Raw genomic sequence first — 20010 nt, 5'->3', positions numbered from 1 at the left:
ATAAAGGATGATGGCAACATAGGTACAAATGTGCTTGACACAATGGATGGATGGCTGGCTTGTGATAAGAGCTGTAAGAGCCCCCAATAAAATGATTTTTGTTTAAAGCTTACAAAGGCTTGGGTAACCCCAAAGTAGAAACAACTCAAATGTCCATTATTCAAAAATGGATAAACTAATTGTAGTGGATCCACACAACTTGGAATACTAGTCAGTAATGAAAATAATCAGATATTAATGCCTGCAACAGCATAGGTGAACCTCACAAATGCTGTGCTACGTGAAAGAAGTCAGACACAGGCTATATGGGACAGTGTATGATCCATCTACAGGAAACCATAAAACAGGCAAAACTATATCAAGGATCCCTGATGGCATAGTGGTTATGCATTGGGCTGCTAAGTGCAACATCAGCAGTTCGGAACCAGCAGTTGCTCCAAGAGACGAGGACAGAGCTTTCTATTCCCATAAAGAGATACAGTCTCGGAAACCCACAGGGGCAGTTCTGCCCTGTCCTGGAGGGTCGCTCTGAAGCTGTGAGTCAGAATCAACTCTGGCAGTGAGCTTGGTTTTTGTTTGCACACCGCAACAGAAAGCAGACCAGCGGGGCCTGCGGCAGAGGGCAGTGCCTGGGAAGAGACACAATCATGCTTCTTTAGGGGGTAGAACTCCATCTTGATTATGGGGTGGTTACATAACTGCACATAATTACGAAAATTCATCAAACGTTCCACTTAAAACGGGTGGATTTTATTATGTGCGAATTATAGCTCGATAGAGCTGGGGGGGGGGGAAATCAAAACAAAAATCACTTAGAAATGATTAGAAATTTGTACTCACCTCACGCTGGAAACAGCAAGATCACTTGGTGGGAAATGTTTCATTCTTTTCTTCCTCCCATACATACTGCATGTGGCCGTAATAATACAGAATACAAGCAGCTATGCTTTTTAAATATTTTACATCATAACGTTCTGCATATTTCTATATGTGCCTTCATGATTGCAATGTCAAATAGTTAGGTGATTGACCGTAGAGTTGAAAGCTCAGAACAATTTCCCTACTGTCACCAGGTGAATTGACCAGGTTTTAAAGCATACGATTCTTCAATGTTAGGATGCCACCAAGTGGCCAAACTGTGTAATTGTTGTTGGATTGCACGCAAACCAACCAAACACTGCCATCTAGTGAATGGGGACCGTAGTGACCCTATAGGGCAGGGTAGAACTGCCCGTGTGGATTTCCAAGACTAACTTTACAGAAGTCGAAAGCCCTGTCTGTCTTTCTCCTAGGAGCAGCTGGTGGTTCCGAACTGCTGACCTTGCAGTTAGCAGCCCAATGCATAACCCCACTACACCACCAGGACTACTCCTGGATTGCACAGATTTAAGGTAATTTAACTCTCAAATCTGAAAGTAGAAACCTCTGTCAAGAAAAAAACTTCCTGTTGAAATTGGCGGTCTTAGAAACTATTGAAATGATACCACCCCAAACTCACTCCCCTGAGAAGATCCCAATTCTTAGTGACCCTATCCAGGGTTTCCAAGACTATCCATCTCTACAAGAGCAGGCAGTCTCATCAGGCTCTCTCAGAGGGGCTGGTGGGTTGGAACAGCCAATCTTGGAGTTAGTAGTGCAACACTGAGGCCACAGCAACATCGGGGTTATTTCTTCTGACAATCTTTAACCCGCTCCTACTTGATCATCTAAGACTGTCACCCTGCTGGATTTCAGCACGAAAGGATTAGTATCGAAAAAGAAGGAGAAAGTAACTCACTCCAAATAAGTCTTAAAGAAATGCCATCCATGGTCCCTGGAGGAGAGACCAATGAGAGAAGTAACTTGGTTTTCAGAGATAGGAATTCTAAAGGCTCTGGGCTTTACTGTGGTCCTTGTAGAGCCTGTCTTCCCTTGGTTGAAACACTGTTTCCTTGTTTTTGCTTAATTAGATTTCTCAAAGAGAAATAAATCCATGTGCTAAAAACTGAAAAGGTACAAAATAGTAGATAGTGAAAAGTCTCCTTCTGGCTGCTTCCCTTAGTTGTCCACCCCCGACCCCAGAGGCAGCCATTTCTTGTGAATCCGTCCAGCATACTTAATGCCAAGACAAACAAGTACAAAGGCACGTCCTCCTCACAGATATGTTCTACCCCACTCTCCCCTTTTTGGCTACACGAATGATTAAAACACTTTAAACAAGGATTTTTTGTTGTTGCACTTGGTACTATATTCTGGAGACCATACCATATATGTTCCTAAAGAGTTTCTCATTCGCTTTTAAGGTGTAGCCCATTCTGTCGGATGGATGCACTATAAGATACTGCCGCGATTCTTTATGAAAATGGACAGTTAACTTGTTTCCAATCGTGTGCTATTTCGATGTTCTTACCCAACACTCTCTGGGCTAATTTGATTGCTTCTTCCACAGGGTCGGACTTTACGACTTCATCCAGAATACCCAGCTTCAGTGCTTCACGGGCCAAGACATGTCTTCCTAAAACAAATCAAAATGGAACAAGCCAAAGAACTCGGTGAGATTAAAGCAGCTGCATTGCCCAGCAGGGAAGGCTATCTGCTTGGCCATCAACACTTATTTCTAAAGAACTAGGACAACAGTGGTTGCCGTGCTAGAGAAAGCAGTCGGTAACCACAAAACTTGGATTCCAGCACCTGCTCCACCTTTGTGACGGTGGAGCTTGTGTGACGGTGAAGGTCTGCAGCCTCGACCAGAACGGGTAAACGGGAATAATTACACTTACCTGAGTAATTCTGAATATTTGGTTAGAATAATATATGTGAGAGCGTTTCATAAACTATAAGGCTCTACACTGCAGCGGTTCTCAACCTGTGGGTCACGACCCCTTTGAGGATCGAACGACCCTTTCACAGGGGTCGCCCGATTCATAACCATAGCAAAATGACAGTGATGAAGTAGCAACAAAAATAATTTGATGGTTGGGGGGTCACCACAACAGGAGGAACTGTACGAAAGGGTCGCGGCATGAGGAAGGTTGAGAACCACTGCTCTACAGGAACGTAAGTCCATGTGATGAAAGATGGGAAAGGGTTAGTGTTTTTTATAACAATAGAAATAATGTTACAGAGTAGTAGCAGTGGTCGGTGCCTTAACCTGACGTGCCAGCGGTTGCTGGTTCTGACCTACCCACAGGTACCCCAAAAGGCCACAGCCAGGAGCGCCCCCAGGGCTGCTCTGAGACACCAGGGCTTTCAGGAGCTGGGCTTGACTCTCAAGAGCTGGCTGATTACCACGAAAACAGACTTGGCGCCCCACACAAACATAGTTGGCATGACAGGAAGACAATTATTAAGAGGACATGATAGCACAATTACACTCAAAATAACAAGACCGGAGAGGGTGGACTTTTGCCATTGGTGGGCTTCCCCGCATCTCAGCACATCCTTAAGTCTGTGGGATCGCTCCTGTGTGAGCGTGGCAGCCCTGCCCTCTCCTGTATGAGCCGAAAAGGAAGCAGGGAAGACCAGGGTATAGTGTTCCTGCAGACCCGTGGCTCCAGGTGCATTTCATGGATGGCGCCCCCAGTGTCTGGCAGGGCTGGTGCCACCAGCGTCTCCGGTCCAGCAGTGCTGCTGGCTCCTTGATTCTACTCACAGCTCTAGGGGTTGGGTTACAGCAGTTTGGTGAGGGTTTGCATCGTTCCAGAATTCCCCCAGGTGTTTCTTAGGTATTATTATTTTTTCCCCTTAGGTATTATTTGACCTGCATATGCGTTAGCCGAGGGTAGAGAACAGAGCATGAAGCATCCCAGCACAGGATCGGCGGGGAGATCTGACACGTGGCTTGCTTGGTCCCCAGCACCATCCTGCCTTCTGAAGGGCAATCATCAGACCAGGCTCTGATGGTAGACTGTGGTGCCAGATGTCTCTGAGACGAAGCCTCCCTCCCTGGTTCTAATTAGTGCTTCAAAGAGCCCGGTGTGGGCTTTCTTTGGCAGCTAGACAGTTTGATGACTCTGGGCAGGGGTACTCTGTAGCGGCAACATTTGGGCCGGTTTTTTTGGAATTGCCTTAGAAAGCACGCTTTGAAATCTGCTGCCACATATGACAACCACTTGGTGGGGGTGAGTATGTCCGCCTACCCAAGTTCAAGGGACCAAGTGCACAGAAAGGAGGGTGGAAACGAAAAGACTCCTTGGGACAACAAAGCAGAAGAGACCGGGACTGCCCACAGTTTCTTCAGTTGTAATGACTCCTTCTGGGCCGGATTTCCTAAAGCGGAAGAATGTACCACGAATGCTCTCCCAGAGTCCATGAGATGCCGGGCACTTTTTCTTTCTTTCTTTTTTTTTATTAATCATTTTCTTGGGAGCTCTTACAGATAATATCAAACACCATTTTACAATTGTTACCATCAGTTTCAATACATTTTCTTTCTTCTTGAACTCTTGATATTGGCTCCCCTTTATCACCTCCTTTCCCCAAACTGCAGCCCAGCAACTATTATTATTATTATTGTTTTGGCCGTGTCTTACACCATCCCATATATCCATTCACCTGCAATTCTGTTGTTCATTCCCCTCTAGTGGGGTTATAGTCATCATTGCTATTAGCTCTCCTTCACCCCCTCTTCCTGTACCCTCAGGGAATCATTACTCTCATTACTGTTTCTGATGGGTTATCTATCTTGGCTTACATGCATCGAACACTCCTAATTATACAAATGAACATACACAGATCTAACAAGATTAAAGAGGTAAAGCAAAGACCATAATAGTCAGGGGAGGAAATATTAACAATCTAGAGCAGTGGTTCTCAACCTGTGGGTCACAGCCCCTTTGGGGGTTGAACGACCCTTTCACAGGGGTCGCCTGATTCATAACAGTAGCAAAATTACAGTGATGAAGTAGCAATGAAAATAATTTTATGGTTGGGGGGGTCACCACAACATGAGGTGTATTAAAAGGTCACAGCATTAGGAAGATTGAGAGCCACTGATCTAGAAGATAGTTCCGTGTTTCATCAGTGCTATATCACTCCCTGGATTTAACATCACTTCCATCTGGCCCTTCTGTGCCACTGACTAGTTATCTTACAGGTGGGTTTTGGGTCTCCCCTTTGTCCACGCTCCTTCATGTCAATGTGATTGCTTGTTTCTGAACTTCTGATCCTCTTCCTGTCAACACGTCATGGTCACACAGGCTGGTGCGCTTCTTCCATGTGGGCTTTGTTGCTTCCCTGCTAGATGGTCGCTTATTTGGCTTCAAGCCTTTAAGACCCCAGACGCTACATCTTTTAATAGCTGGGCACCATCAGCTTTCTTCACCACATTTGCTTATGCACCCGTTTTGTCTTCAGCGATTGTGCCACGAAGGTGAGTATCATACAGTGCCACATAATTAGAACAAACCGTTCTTGTACTGAGCTAAGATTTAAGTCGAGGCCCAAAGTCCGAGACGCTGGGTTCTTTTGCACTGTTTCAGACACCCCAGTCCCTAAAGACACGGGGCTGTACAACCAGCCCACATCTTCAGGCTCAAGCTTAAACTGGTTTTTCTTGAGTCACCCTCAGTGTAGAGAACAACCATCCTCTAATGGCCTCCAGCAAGAGACGGCACCATGGCAAGTGACGGTGAGACACCTCTTCTCTTACCTGAGCAAGCTCAATTTTTTCCAGGTTTCTTCTGATATTTTCTACACAGACTCCTCCCCACGTGTCATTCTAAAATTGGACCCCCCAGAGGTCAAACTCACTGTCACTGAATCAATTCTGATGCACAGAGTAGAACCGCCTCACGGGGGTCCAAGGCGGTCATCATGGCAGTCATCTGCCTCAGCTTTCTCCTGCAGAGCGGCTGGCGGGTTTGTACCGCAGACCTCCAGGTTAGTACCTGAGCGCTTTAACCACGTACCTCCAGCAACCCTTAAAGTTGTACGGCTACCTAAAAAGATATGGTTCAAATGCTACCTTTCTTCTGAATCAAAACACAATCCATCAAATTCTTCTTTCTGATCTCTAGCATGTTACTAATGGTGCTCGTTCTATATGCAGAGGTTTAGAAAAAGGCCTATCTAAATTCATTTTACTTCTCTTTGTAAAAGAAGTCAATTTTCTTCTTGATTTCCCTCAAGATACCCTTGGATTTCAGATTCACTACTGAAAACAGGTCCAAAACATTCCTCAGTATTCTGCCACATGCTTTAATTCTGAAAGCCTTAGAGCGCAGACTCATTTCACACTATTCTGGTTTCCTCGCTATCTGCTTGCTTTCCATTCGTCCTTTTGCAGAGTGAACTGTCTCCGGTGCTCCGAGTGTCTTGTCATCATCTCATTGTGAATCCCACTTCAGGTCCTCAAAAGAGTGCACATTCTTAAAAGTGAATGTACCACAGCCGTAAAGTCAAACGACTTTACTGAAGAAATAAATTTAGTGTGATTAGTTTTTCCAACTCCTCTTTCGTATTCTATAGGAGGTCAAATGTCTAAGATGAGTCTGGAAGCTTAGGGGAAAATGCATTTCCTTGTCCTTTCTGGCTTCTGTCTTTGGTGTGTGGCCCCTTCCTCCACCTACAAGGGCCAGTAGCGGCTCGTCTTCTCAGCTTTGAACCCTTGTCTTCCTCTTCTAAGAATCACTTTATTGGGCCCACCCAATACAATCTAAGACAATCCCCCAACTCAAGATCCTTAACTAATCAAATCTACCACGTATCTTTGAACTACAGCGGCAGGCTCAGAGGTTCAGGGGATTTGGGTGTGGATGTCTTTGAAGGGAGAGGAGGGCACTATTCTAACCACCACAGCTGAGATCTACCAAATGTCTTTTTTTTTTTAACACCATTTTATTGGGGGCTTGTACAACTCTTATCACAATCCATACGTACATCCATGGTGTCAAGTCTATTCTACCAAATGCCTTCTTTGTACCAAGTAATCTACCTGAAGTAATGAGTAAGCAGAGGCTAAGAGGCGCTCAGCCCTCGCCCCTGAATGCTAGGCCAGTGTACATGGCTGTTTATTTGACACCTCCACTTGGGTGTCTCATGCTGGTATTGTTGCTAGGTGTCAGGTCGGTGCTGACCCACAGCGACCTTATGTCCAACCGAAGGACACACTGGCAGGTCCTGTGCCACCTTCACAATTGTCCTTTGTGCTCGAACTGATTATGCAGCCACTGTGTCAATCCATCTGGTCGAAGGGCTGCTCTTTCTCAGCGGCCCTCTCCTGCACCAAGCAGGAGGTCCTTCTCCAGGGACTGGTCTCCCCTGACAACACGTCCAGAGTACGTGAGAGGAATTCTGCCCATCGTTGCATCTGAGCAGCATCCCGGCTGGACCTCTTCCAAGGTCGATCTGTGTGTTCGTTTGCCAGTGCACAGTCCCTGCGGTATTTGCTAGCACCGTAACTCAAATGCAGCGATCCCGCTTTGGTCTTCCTTAGTCATGCACACGAGGCCAGTGAAAATACCATGACTTGGGTCAGGTGCACCTTAGTCCTCAAAGGAACCTCTTTGCTTTTCGATACTTTAAAGAGCTCTTGTGCCGCCAAGTTACCCACTGCAATGCCTACTCTGACTGCTGCTTCCACGAGCATGGATGGTGGATCCAAGCAAGGTGAAATCCTTGACAACTTCAATCTTGGCTCCATTTATCGTGATGTTTCTACTCGTGCAGGACTTGGGTTTTCTTTGCATTGTGCTGCAACCCATATGCAAACGAATCCCTTCCGTGTACTCTACATGCAGACTCCCCTGCCTCAGCAATGGACACAGCCTCTGGCTGCTCAGGCCATTTGATGCCACTGGGACTTCTCTCACTCTCTCACATTGCAGCTACGAGGCCTCACAACACCCTGATGGCCCACCTTGAAAATATGTCCAGGTCATCAATTTTGCATTCAACAATGTAACCTACTTATCAAACCTCCAATGGCTTCACCTGCCTTCCCCCTTTTCTCTCATCTCCCTCCGTAGGATAACCCCTTCCCTCCAGCCAGGTTAGCACCTGCCAGCCCTCTCGTCTATCACTTCATCCTCCCTCCTTCCCCTCCCACCCTGGCAACCATCAAAGCCTGTTGTGCAGGGTCTGAAAACCTTTGTCTCCACTGTTGCTATATAACAGTGGCCTCATACAATACATACCCTTTTGTGCTTGACTAATTTCACTCAGCATGATGTTCTCTAAGTACATCCATGCCATGAGGTGCACAGTGCACGTATTATTTAATCTTCACATGCCAGGTGGTAGCTGTCGTTAGATGCGTCGCGCCAGTTCCTAGGGACCCCAAGTACAACAGCCCTAACGGTGCCCAGTCACGCACGAGACTCACCCACAGCCAAGTTCGAGCCCACCGTTGCCCGCTTGGTGCCACTCCATCTCAAGGAAGGTCTTCTTCTCTCTCACTGACCCTCTCGTCTACTGAGCATGAGCTCCTTCTCTAAGGGCTGGTCCCCCTTCGCCACACACCCAAAGTCTAGAGCTGAAGGTCCACGGTCCTCTCTCTAAAGAACATTCTGGCTGCAGAGATACGTTCTTCTGCAGATACTCTTCTGAGGCACAGAAGAGTAAAGGGGCCGGCCCCAAGGGCTGGTCATTTGTTTTACTTGTTTAGAATATATATATATATATTTTTTTTTTTTCTTCCTTTCTTCTAATTTTACCCCAACAGAAAATCTTTTTATATATTTGTGTGATGATATTTGATAATAAGGTCGGGGTCTCTAATGTTTTCAATATTGAAAAAGAAAAGCTTCCACTTACAGTTAATATCTTAATACTTGAGAAATAAGAAAATGAAGTCAATTCTACAGAAAAATAAAAATCTTCCTAAAAGAATCCCATTTCAGTTATTTATATTGGACCTGAGTATAATGCACTCTCTTTTTCTGAAGAGATGTTTGGAACATAAAAAAGCTTTACCTTTGGTGACGGCGTTGTATACACTTTCATTCCGAAAGCTATCACGTTTGAGCTTCGTGATACTATTTCAGAGAGAAGGTAATTCTTTGCACTTCACAGATGAGAAGATTGAAATTCAGAAAAGTTAATGTATCTAATTAATGATTAAACCAAGATTTCTCTAAATCTCAGCCCGGTTCTTTACATAGGAGTATTCGGCTAAGGGCAAGATTTGTTCTGTGATGGCTGTTGGTTGGCATTGAGTACTGACCTGAGGTGATTAGATCAAGTGCAACAGGAACCCCGGTGAGTCTGGGAAGAAGCTGGGTTCCTCTGGCACCAGGAAGAATGCCAAGTGTGACTTCCGGGAGGCCGACTTTCACCTACCAAAGATTGAAGACACACAGGCAATTAGAATGAGGAATGTTCACAATCAAAGCAAGCATTCCCCTGGATTTCCCATCCCTCAAGAACTCTGCTCCCTGGAACCCAACAAGGGTTAATACAGGGAAAATCTGTGCGGCCCAATCCCTGCTTGGTAAACAGCTGTGCTGTCCTCCAGCGGATGAGCTGAAACACATCTCTAGCATTCGGGCACCCTTTTCTCTGACTCTGCTACGACTCACCAGTCCACAAAAAAGGGCACAGTTCCCCGGGGCCCGGGCAGAATCAGGCGGCACAGGAAAGTAAAGAGCCAACCCCCAGGATGGGAAAACATATTTCAAACTGTTTGTCTGACAATGAAGTTGGACCACGCACAGAAGTTCTCAATCAAAAGGAATCATGCATCTAAATGTATTTCTGTTTGGGAATAGGGTTCTTTCTTTGGTAGGTTAAGGAAGCCATCGGTGTTACTTTTGAGATATAAAGGAGCAGATTGGGCAGAGAAATAGCAAGCGCAGAGAGGGGAAGACAGAGGCCACAGGACTCGATGGCCGGGAGGGAGCGAAAGAACCGAGGAAAGCAGGCGGAGAGAGACTGGGACCTTCCTCCCAAGCCCAGAGGCCGGGAGAGCCCTCTGGGAGCGGGTGTCCTAGATTTGGCAGTCTAGCCTGCACTGGGAGAAATTAATTTCTCTGTCAGTTAAGCTGTTACAGCAGCACTGGGAAACTACTATCTATGGTTATTAATTTCTTAGAAGTCTGCATAAGAGTAATCCGCCTTCGTGAGAATGAATCCGCACCGTCAAGTACATTCTGACTCCTGGTAATTCTATAGGCCAGAGCAGAACTGCCCCTGTGGCTTCCAAATCTGCAATTTTCTTTTTTAAGTTGCAAATCTTCATAGAAGCAGAAAACCTCATCTTTCTGAAGTGGATGGTAGGTTTGAGCAGCTGACCTTGTGGTTAACAGTCCAATATATTACAAGGGCGGGTTTAGGCAACAGTATTTTAGATATGACATCAGAAACACGTGCAAAAAGGAGAAATAGAATTAAATTGGTTTTCATGAAAATTAAAAACTTTTATACAGCCCAGAAAATAACACAGTTCAAAAAAGAAAAAAAATATTTTTTTTCTTGATGTTTAGGCCTAGTCCTAGGGTTGTTTGCGGCATTGATTCATAAAATTGTATTGGATAGATGGCAACAGCTCTCGTTTCTTAGGTAGGTATTCAAATCTATTTTCATAAAAGTATAACTTTTAAGTTATACTAATTTATTTATTTACCATCCTAGTTTTAAATATGAGAAGAGTTCAGACTCACAAATTACAGGATAAGACTAGAAAGGTAAGAAACATTTGAAAAAGAATTCGGTATTAAAGGACTTCCCAGAGAAACTGCATATGGACCCATGTGGCTAGGTAGTTGGTTAGGGATAGAGCTTCCAATCATGTCGGTGGTTCAAACCTGCTAGTCACTCTGCAGCCTTTAAAAGATGTAAAGATTCTTCTCTGTCCTGTGGGGTGACTGAGTTAGCGGGTTTTCTTTTTGGTCCGGGAGTCTGTGCACCATTTACAGAGCCTGCAGGTGAGATGCTGCAAAGCTGGAGCGCCGCTCGAGAAGAACGCAAAATAAAAAAGAAAGCTGAAAAGGCACATACAATGAGGGGGAGGGGGGGGTGCGGCAGTTCAGAGTGTCAAAAATATAAGACTCCATAGGAATTTTCATAAATATTTTAAAGATCTAAATTTTTCTTATTCAAATTTTGCAGCAAACATTTTTTAACACATTTTAATACACAAAAGTCAATGGACAATTTGTGTGAAATGTTTCAGAGGTGAGGATGACTCCAAGCTTCTTCTTAAGAAAAAGTCTAACTTCTCTTTTAAGAGTTCTTGTGCAGAGGTGGACAAATTAGGCCATTTTAGAGCAAGAGTGGAACATTTTAATTTTAATAGAGGAGTTTGAACTCTGACAGCCCCATCTTGGGTTTCGGACCATTTGCATCTCTACTTATTGTACCAAACTCACTGCCAGCCAGTCATCACGTCTCATAGCAGCCCTAAAACGGAGCAGAAGTTCTCTGGTGGGTTCCTGGGGCTGTAAATCTTTAGGGGAGCAGAAAGCCTCATCTTTCTTTTGCCGAGCAGCTGGTGGGCTCGAACAGCTGACCTTGTGTTTAGCAGTCAAACACATAACCCACCATCCCCCAAGGCTCCTTATTTATTGTACAGGAACTCTTACTTCTGGCCCCTTTTCAAGCTAACCATTTGGAACTGCCTGCTATCCAGTTTCTAATCAAAGTGAACCAATGCTTTGGAAGCATTTCAGGCTAGCTAACACTACATAAAAATATCCTGTACCCTCCCTTAATACAAGAACGCTTTGTACTAACAAACTGGCATTCTGTGATGCTCACCCTCCATACACAAAATGGGTGCATAAGCAAATGTGGTGAACAAAGCTGATGGTGCCTGGCTAATAAAAGATATAGCATCTGGGGTCTTAAAGGCTTGAAGTTAAATAAGAGGCCATCTAGCAGAGAAGCAACAAGCCCACGTGGAAGAAGCACACCAGCCAGTACAATCATGAGGCATCATCGGGACTGATAACAGGCATCAGAAGACCCATAACGAACAAACAAAAACATTTTGTTGAGAACAAGCAGAGACTCAAAGCCCATCTGTAGACAATGGGACATCCCCCCATGGAGGGGGTCACAGGGAAGGGATGAGTTAACCAGGGTGCAGTATAGCACGATGAAACACACACTATTCCTCTGGTTCCTTGAGGCTTCCTCACCCCCCACTATCATGACCCCAGTGCTGCCTCTCACTGCGGGTTAGACCAGAACATGTACACAGATTTAGGTGAGAGATAAGGGCTCATGACACGCAGAATCCAGGAATGGGAAAGCGATAACAGAAGGGTAGGGGGAAGGGGGTGAAGAGAAGGGGAGGAATGGGGAACTGCTCACGATGATCGACATATAACCACACACACCCCTCCAGTGGAAAGAACAACAGAAGTCATCGGGGAAGGGAGACAGAGTTATAAGAACCCCCAATAAAATGGTATTTTAATAAAAAATAAAATAAAAATATCCTTACATTTTATAGGTGAGTAAAGTGAAGAGTGGTACATGGCATGTGTTCTGTATCTCAACAACTACAGCCGATTGGTGCTATTTTTGGAATCAGCAAGTCACATATAGCCAGAAACAGGTCTAGCATTTGAGGCACCAAAATGTGTGTTGGCTAATGATAATTGCTCTAGTTTGCCCTCTAGGGTCACTACAATTCAGAAAGGACTTGATGGCGGTGGGTTGGGTTGGGTTTGGACCACTGTACATACCATCCAAACACCACTACTGGAGGGACCCAGGAGTTATCAACTAATAAACAAACCATTCACGGACGATCATCTCTGATGCTATGGCAGCATTTAGAGCTGGCCTTAAAGAGAAGTCCACACCACCAGTCCCACGTGATGTGCAGTATTACCTCTTCATGGGCAATCCTATAATGACAGCCAAGGGCCAGCTCTAGGCCCCCTCCCAACGCTGTGCCTTGAATCGCCGCCACCATCGGTTTCTCACTTCTTTGAATATCATCTACTATATTTCCCAATGAGATGCCAAAGGACCTTTCAGCACTGAAGCCATAGATGTCGGCACCTAAGGACAAAGACAAAATCCAAAGGTGGGGTAAGTTGAGAAAGACGTGGGCTTTGTTACATAGCAACAAGGAAGGTTGCTTTTTGTTGCAGCTTTTGTAAAAATACAGATAACACAACACTTGGTGATGCAACATTTCTGTCACGTGCACAATCCAATGATACCAATTATGTGAATTATGTGGTACAATTATCACTAACATCCATGACTAAATTTTCATCACCTGTGTTTGACAAAATGGGTATATGTATGGATTATGAAAAGAGATGTAAGAGCCCCCAATAAAATGATTTAAATAAACAAATGAGGAAATACATGATGCTTGAACACCCCACTAATCAAGGAAATGCAAATTAAATGGCATTAAAACATAGTTGACCAAATCATTAAAGTGTGAAATTATATAAGATGTGTAAAAATGCATTTTCACATAAATTACAGAAAATACGAGTTATTACTACCTCTATCAAAAGTAATTTGGAAATATCTAGCAAAATTAAAAATTAAAAGGCTCTTTGACCTAACAAGCTTACTCTTGGGAATGTGTTTCATACTAGCAAATTTTTAGAAATAAAGGGAAATATCTACAATGAAAAAAAAATTTTTTTTCCAACACCACAGAGACTTAAAGCTTCCTAAACAATGATAATGCATAAGGAATCTCAGGCCTCTCAAGACCCGTGAAATGTTCCATTTCTTGATTGGAGAAACAGTGATGAAACAAGTACTCTGGAAATGTAGAAAGATAGGAGAGAAAATCCTTAAATCTCTATCAGGAATGCTGTAATCTTGGAATGTCTGTCTTTGCCAAGTGACGGGCCGTGCTCCATCTTTGGGCGGGGGTGAGTTGTTTGTGCTTTTACTTTTCATTAGGATTCGAATAAAGGTTGAGAGAGCAAACTGGTTTTCTCTTCAACCATGCACACACATTTAGGTTCATGACCTCGACCGCAGTGGACTCTCTCCACATGCTCCCTGTGCTTACCATGTCCGTTCATGTTTCTTTCACCCTTGACCTGGTCTTCAGACCTTGATCGGAGGGCAAATGGTGCCCTCTGCGTCTGTGTGGTTGGTTGTTCTCAGGGATGCACTCCTCCCCCGCTTTTCAAGTTCAGAGTAGGGGAACAGGGGTCCTCCTCCAAAGATCACAATTCTGAGATGGGCTCATGTGTCTTTATCCAGACTGTCATTCACTCTTACTCAAGACTCCCTTATCGATCACCCACCTAGGAGTCAGAATTGACTGGTGGCAATGAATTGGAGTAACAAGGTAGAGGCACCCTGGTGACCCCAAAAATTAAACACTTGGCTGCTAACCCGAAAGCTGGCAGTTCACCCCACCAGCTTGCTCTAAGGAGAAAGACTTGGTAATTTGGTCCTCTAAAGATTCTAGCCAAGATCAACTCAGCATCGCCCAACAATAACACAACAGGCAGGTAGCACCTACAGGGACAGCTGATCCACTGCCAATCTCAGGGCGAAGCTGGAATCCAAAGACAAGGGTGGAGAAGGAGACACTCCATTACCTGCACAGAAGTGGCCGTCTGCCCCGCATATCACAATGGCTTTGACAGTTTGGTCTTCTCTAGCTTTCTGCAGGCACTCTTTGATTTTATAGATTACAGTCTCACTAAAAAGGAGAAAAATAATAATGACATGAAGCAAATTCATGAGAATTAAACTTCTACCATGGCTCAGAGCCCCCCACCTTTGGTTAACCGGTGAAAAATTAAGCACACACAATGAATAGAACGCTGAGTTAATAAAAAGCTTTCATTAATTTGTTGAACAAATATTATGTGTCTACTATGAGTTAAGCACTAAGCTGTTAAAATGAGTTCACACTGAAACAAACAAACCTATCTCCCTGCCCTCTGCTTTAACCCTGCCGTCTAAGAGTCGACAGTAATCAATTTAAAAATATCATTACATATCTGTACATATCATGTGATCAATCTTCAGCTTTGCTTCTATCTCTAAACCATATTTTCCAACTATTGTTCCTTCCCTTTTGTTTCCAACTTTTGCATTCAAATCACCAATCAGTGCATCCTGATTGCATGTTTGTTTGATCAATTTCAAACTGAACATGTTGGTTGAAAAGACAAAAATGCTCGCTCATGCGCCAATGGATAACAGCACGATAAATGGAGAACAGACTACAGTTGTCAAGGATTTCATCTTGCTTGGCTCCTTGATCAAAGGACGCATTGTATTGGGTGAATCTGCTGCACAAGACCTCTTTAAAGTGTTGAAATGCAAGGGTATTACCTGAGGACTAAGGTGTGCCTGACCCAAGCCTTGGTATTTTCCCTGGTTTATAGGCACGTGAAAGCTGGACAACGAATAAGCAAGACTAAAGAAGCACAGGTGTGTTTGAATTGGCAGTGATGGGGAAGGGCCCAGGTTTGTCATGGATCTTCTACACAATGCTGTCTTAGGAGGAGTACAGCCAACCCAACAGCAGCAAGGATGGCGAGACTTCATCTCACAGACTCTGGACGTGTTGTCGGGAGAGGCCAGTGCCTGGAGAAGGACGGCATGCTCGGTAACGCAGAGGGTGCGTGAAAAAGAGACCGACTCAACAAGATCTATTGACACAATGGCTGCAACAAGAGGCTCAAGTAGAGCAACGACTGTGAAGAGGTGCAGGCGGCGTTTTGTTGTGTTGTACTAACGCTGAGTCAGCATCGACTCGCTGGCACCTGGCAACAAGGTAGAGTGAAGAAGCTGCCATCCTGAAGCGACCCACACTGTGTCGTGTTCCAGTTATCGTCTGGATCACCCCCTTTTCCCTTTTCTTTTCACATTTCATTGTGCTTTGGCTGAAAGCTTACAGAGGAAATCAGTTTTGCAGTCAACGAACACCCGCTGCGTTTGTTTCATGGCATTCAGCACCATCCCCCCAGTGCAACAGCCTTCCTCCCAATGCTACCCAGCTTCCCCCAGGTGGCTTCGCCTTCTTTCCTGCCCCTCCCTGCCTTCTGAACTTTGCTTTGGGGCAAAGGTTGCCCTTTGGGTCTCATTCGGTGGGAGCTCAGAGGAGAACATTCCTCCAGGGTGCTACTGTTCACTTCATAGACCTGTCTATGGTTGGCTGAAAGGGGATCTCCAGGAGCCGGCTCAGTTCCAGGTTGAAGGATGTTTAAGGGCCATAGTCTCAGAGGTTCCACACTCTCTATCAGGCCAGTAAGTCTGGCCTTTTGTATGGTTTTGAATCTCGCTCTACTTTTCCCCCCCTTCTTCTGTCCAAGACCATCTGTTGTGATCCCTTTCAGAGCCATCAAGTAGCAATTGATGGGCACCATCTAGTTCTTCTGGTCTCAGGCTAGCAGAAACTGTGGTTAGAATGCTACATTCTGCCTCTGGAGTCTTTGCTCTGACAAGGAGAAACTAATAGTGGCATCTTAGAGGGCTGGTTGCTCACAAACTTTTAAGACCCCGGCTGCTACTCATCCAAGTTGACGATAGAACATTGTCTTTGTGGACTAGGTTATACCAACTGACCTAGATGTCTCCTGACGACATTCTCCCACATTTTACAAATTCAGGTCAGCTCAGGTTTCCATTTGGGGGCTATGGCTGAACCAGGGAGAACTGGTTGGAAACCCTGGTTACAACTTCAAGGAATAAAGATGATACAAGTCCTTGCATAAGCTCATTTCCGTTCACCTAGTTCCTTCTGAATATTTATTCTTACAGGAACCCAAACAAGACCTCGTCTTCAACTAGTTAATTAGTTCCCATGTGAGAAACAGACTCTGAACCATTGCCGAGTACTGAGAAGTCCAAAAGGCAAGTTAGACCAATCAGGGCAGGCAGTGCCACCGCAAAGACAGACTTTGCCCATTTTAACCAACCAACAACCTTTACTCTTTGAGTTTATATTTTCTGGTTCATTTTGCCAAAAATCAAAAAGAGGCAGTAGGGAAAAAAAATGACAGCGCTTTATTAGATCCAGGCCAACTGAAAGTGACGCCACCTTGCAGCAGTGTGAACGTCACAAGGGTGAAGGCCTTATTTTCCTCCCTCAGTCCCGCCAGGAATGGCCAGCACAGGGTTTGGAGTACTGTAAAGGCAACATTTCACATGTGCTGAGGCCAAAGTGCCTCTTGGACAAGAGGTCTTTGGGGGATAGTTTTCTTATCATTGTTGTTTAGCATGAAGGCCACCACATCAAATCTGTGGTCTGTGGCCAATAGTTAAAACTAAGGAGAGCGAGAAAAAAAAATACACTATATCCAATTGTATCATTGGTGAGGGTAAGTTGTTTCCACACAACTTTGGTTTGGGTTATGCATTTATATGTCTGTCTACCCTGGGTTGTTATGTGGGCAAGGCATTTGTCTGTGAGGGAACCCTGAAAACCAGAGGTCTCTCCACTGCTTGTGAAGAGGGTCAGGGTTGATATAGGAGAAAGGAGACAGGGCTGGCCAACTCAGCAAAGATTGAAAACTTACTGGGTTTAAAAAATAATAATAAGTAAATAAAATGTTCTTGGTGAGTTAGGAAATGAAGATAAAACTGCTCGGTAGGTTTTCAGAAAATGCTACTTCATAGGCTTATTCTGACATGGGTCTTTGTCACGGATGGAGGTGGGAGAGGCGGGGGCTGAGGTTTGGAACACATCAGGAGAAAACGCTGGCCTTTCTGGACACTTCTCTGCTCCGGGTCAGGCATTAACGGCGGGGGATGAGCCTGTTTGCTTGTTGCTGGCTGCCTGCCGAGTCCCTTCGGACTCAAGGGGACCTGTTAGACCATTTTAGTTCTAAAGCCCTTAGTTACACGTGTGCGGAGTGAGGGACCAGGCCAGGCAGGGCTGCACTGAATCAGGAACTTTGGGAAAGAAACGAGTCCTGAAACGCTGCTTGCTTACAACTTTTGGCTTTTCAGGAATAGTTTCTATTTTCATGATCTCGAAGCACGATCCAGGTGGCAGCGACAGACCCAGATCCCCTACTGATTATATGCCTCAACCTGTTTCTTACCAATCAAAGGGAGCCGAGAGTTATCGGAGAGGATGAATCCAACCAACCGCGTTAAAATAAAATAAAATTAAATGCCCGGACGTGGCTGGGGCTCCATCCGGGGGAGGTTCCCGCCACTCTGGGCTGGGAGCTAAGGGAGGCTGTTACCTGATGGCGTTGACCGGCGGGTTTCGGAGGCGGATCAGAGCCAGAAAGTTGGGCAGCCGTACGTACTCGGCCATGATTCCCCTGTCGCCGCGGTCGTGACCCAAAGCCGCTCTGCGCTGCCCACTCGCTAGGACCTCGAGGCCGCGGGGGGCGGGGCGCTCGCGGGACCAATGGGAGCCCGGCACACCCACCAACGCGCGCCCCGCCCCGGGCACCGCCCCCAAAGCACCGTCCCCGGCACCGCCCACCAGCACGCGCACCGGCTCGGGTCCCCGGCCCCCGGTCCTCCCAACCCACCCTCCTCTGTGCCGAGACCCCCTTCTCTCCCAAGAGCAGGACTGTGTAAACGCTTGACCTTCTCTTCTCATTATCGGTGCCCACCTGGTTCCCATCACAAAGCTGACCCAGGAAGAGCCTGGAAAACGTGGGGGCGGGGCGGGTGACCAAGGCGGGGTTTGCAAACTCCGGAGGCGGAGGGGCTGACCTCGCAGGACAACGTCTGGGTTTGCGGAGTCGGCCCAACGATTGTCGTCCACTTTTTCACGACCCTTCTGAACAGGGACCGATATTTGGGGTCCTGACGATGATGTGCAATGTTACACACCTGGAACACGAAAAAGACATCACACATTGGACCCAAGTGAGTGGATGGACTAAGATCAGCCCACATTTGTATAAGAATCCTGCGGATCACAAGGCCCATCTGCTGAGATCTGTGAGCTTCTTGTCTTTGCAGTCTGGTGTCTTGCAGGGTTGAGATTTCGAATCCTTCGTCTATTAATTCATAAGGCGCGCATGTACTGCGTGCTTAATGTGGGACAGACAGAGACTATGAAAATAAACAAGGCTTTATTTTTGTGCCCCTCCAAAAGTTAGGACAAGGTTTCATCCGCCGCTGCTAATTCCCACAGCTCCACAGACCACAAGGCGGTCGAAAGTTGCAGAGGAAACGTAATGGAATCGTTTCGTTCACTGATGATTCACAAATTTTAACCAACAATGATTTTCCAAGAGATTCTTTGAAAATAAAACCAGGCTCCTGGTCACAGGGAAATACTTTTGCTTTGAAACCTGGCAACAAGCAGCAAAAAAACGGGTCAAAGGAATCTGCCTGAATGAGCCCCACAGAACCACCCCCACTTCCAAAAAAAGTGGTTTAGGTGTAAATTTACAGAGCAAATTAGCATTTCCCCCCAAAAAGTTTTATTGGCATAGAATTCACATACCATACAATTCAAGTGCTCAATCACATCAAGAAATGTACACTCATCATCACAAATCAGTTTTAGTCCATTTTCTTCATTCTTATACTTATTGTTACAGAGCAAATCAGCTTTTGTTTTATATTCAATGCAATTTATATTTAAAATAATGAGTTCTCATCAATAGTTGCTAGTTTTCACATTTTGTCAAAATGGGAGCTTTAGAAAAAAGTTTTCTACGATAAAATACTGATTATAGGTTTTTTTTTTATTCTTTTTTTGGAAAACACTTTATTGGGGGCTCATGTAACTCATCACAATCCATCCATCCATCCATTGTGTCAAGCACATTTGTACATTTGTTGCCATCATCGTTCTCCAAACATTTGCTTTCTACTTGAGCTTTTGGTATCAGTTCCTCATTTTTCCCTTCCCTCCCCGCTCCCCCTCCATCATGAACCCTTGATAATTTATAAATTATTATTATTTTGTCATATCTTACACTGTCCAACATCTCCCTTCACCTGCTTTTCTGTAACCCCCCACCACCACCACCAGGGAAGAGGTTATATGTAGATCCTTATAATCAGTTCCTCCTTTCCACCCAACCCTCCCTCTACCCTCCTAGTATCGCCACTCTCACTACTGGTCCTGAAGGGATCATCTGTCCTGGATTCCCTGTGTTTCCAGTTCCTATCTGTACCAGTGTACATCCTCTGGTCTAGCCAGATTTGTAAGGTAAA

At 45.3% G+C, this 20010-nt stretch overlaps 1 protein-coding gene across 1 annotated transcript in view; it reads right to left on the bottom strand.

Moving 5' to 3' along the window:
• The window catches only part of EHHADH (enoyl-CoA hydratase and 3-hydroxyacyl CoA dehydrogenase), a 48135-nt gene extending 29970 nt beyond the window's left edge, over window positions 1–18165 (bottom strand). Inside the window, exons 1-5 of the mRNA XM_004713426.2 lie at window positions 18066–18165; window positions 14457–14560; window positions 12758–12930; window positions 9143–9254; window positions 2390–2494 (exon numbers count right to left, since the gene is read on the bottom strand). Of these exons, the coding sequence (XP_004713483.1) occupies window positions 2390–2494; window positions 9143–9254; window positions 12758–12930; window positions 14457–14560; window positions 18066–18139 (568 nt within the window). The 5' untranslated portion in view covers window positions 18140–18165. The remainder of the gene's footprint in view (window positions 1–2389; window positions 2495–9142; window positions 9255–12757; window positions 12931–14456; window positions 14561–18065) is intronic.
• Window positions 18166–20010: the final 1845 nt, after the last annotated feature.

This window comes from Echinops telfairi, unplaced genomic scaffold, assembly GCF_000313985.2.
Source record: "Echinops telfairi isolate 266 unplaced genomic scaffold, ASM31398v2 ScPeMD7_7407;HRSCAF=8445, whole genome shotgun sequence".
Classification (NCBI taxonomy): Eukaryota; Metazoa; Chordata; class Mammalia; order Afrosoricida; family Tenrecidae; genus Echinops; species Echinops telfairi.
This window is presented reverse-complemented; position numbering and strand designations above follow the sequence as displayed.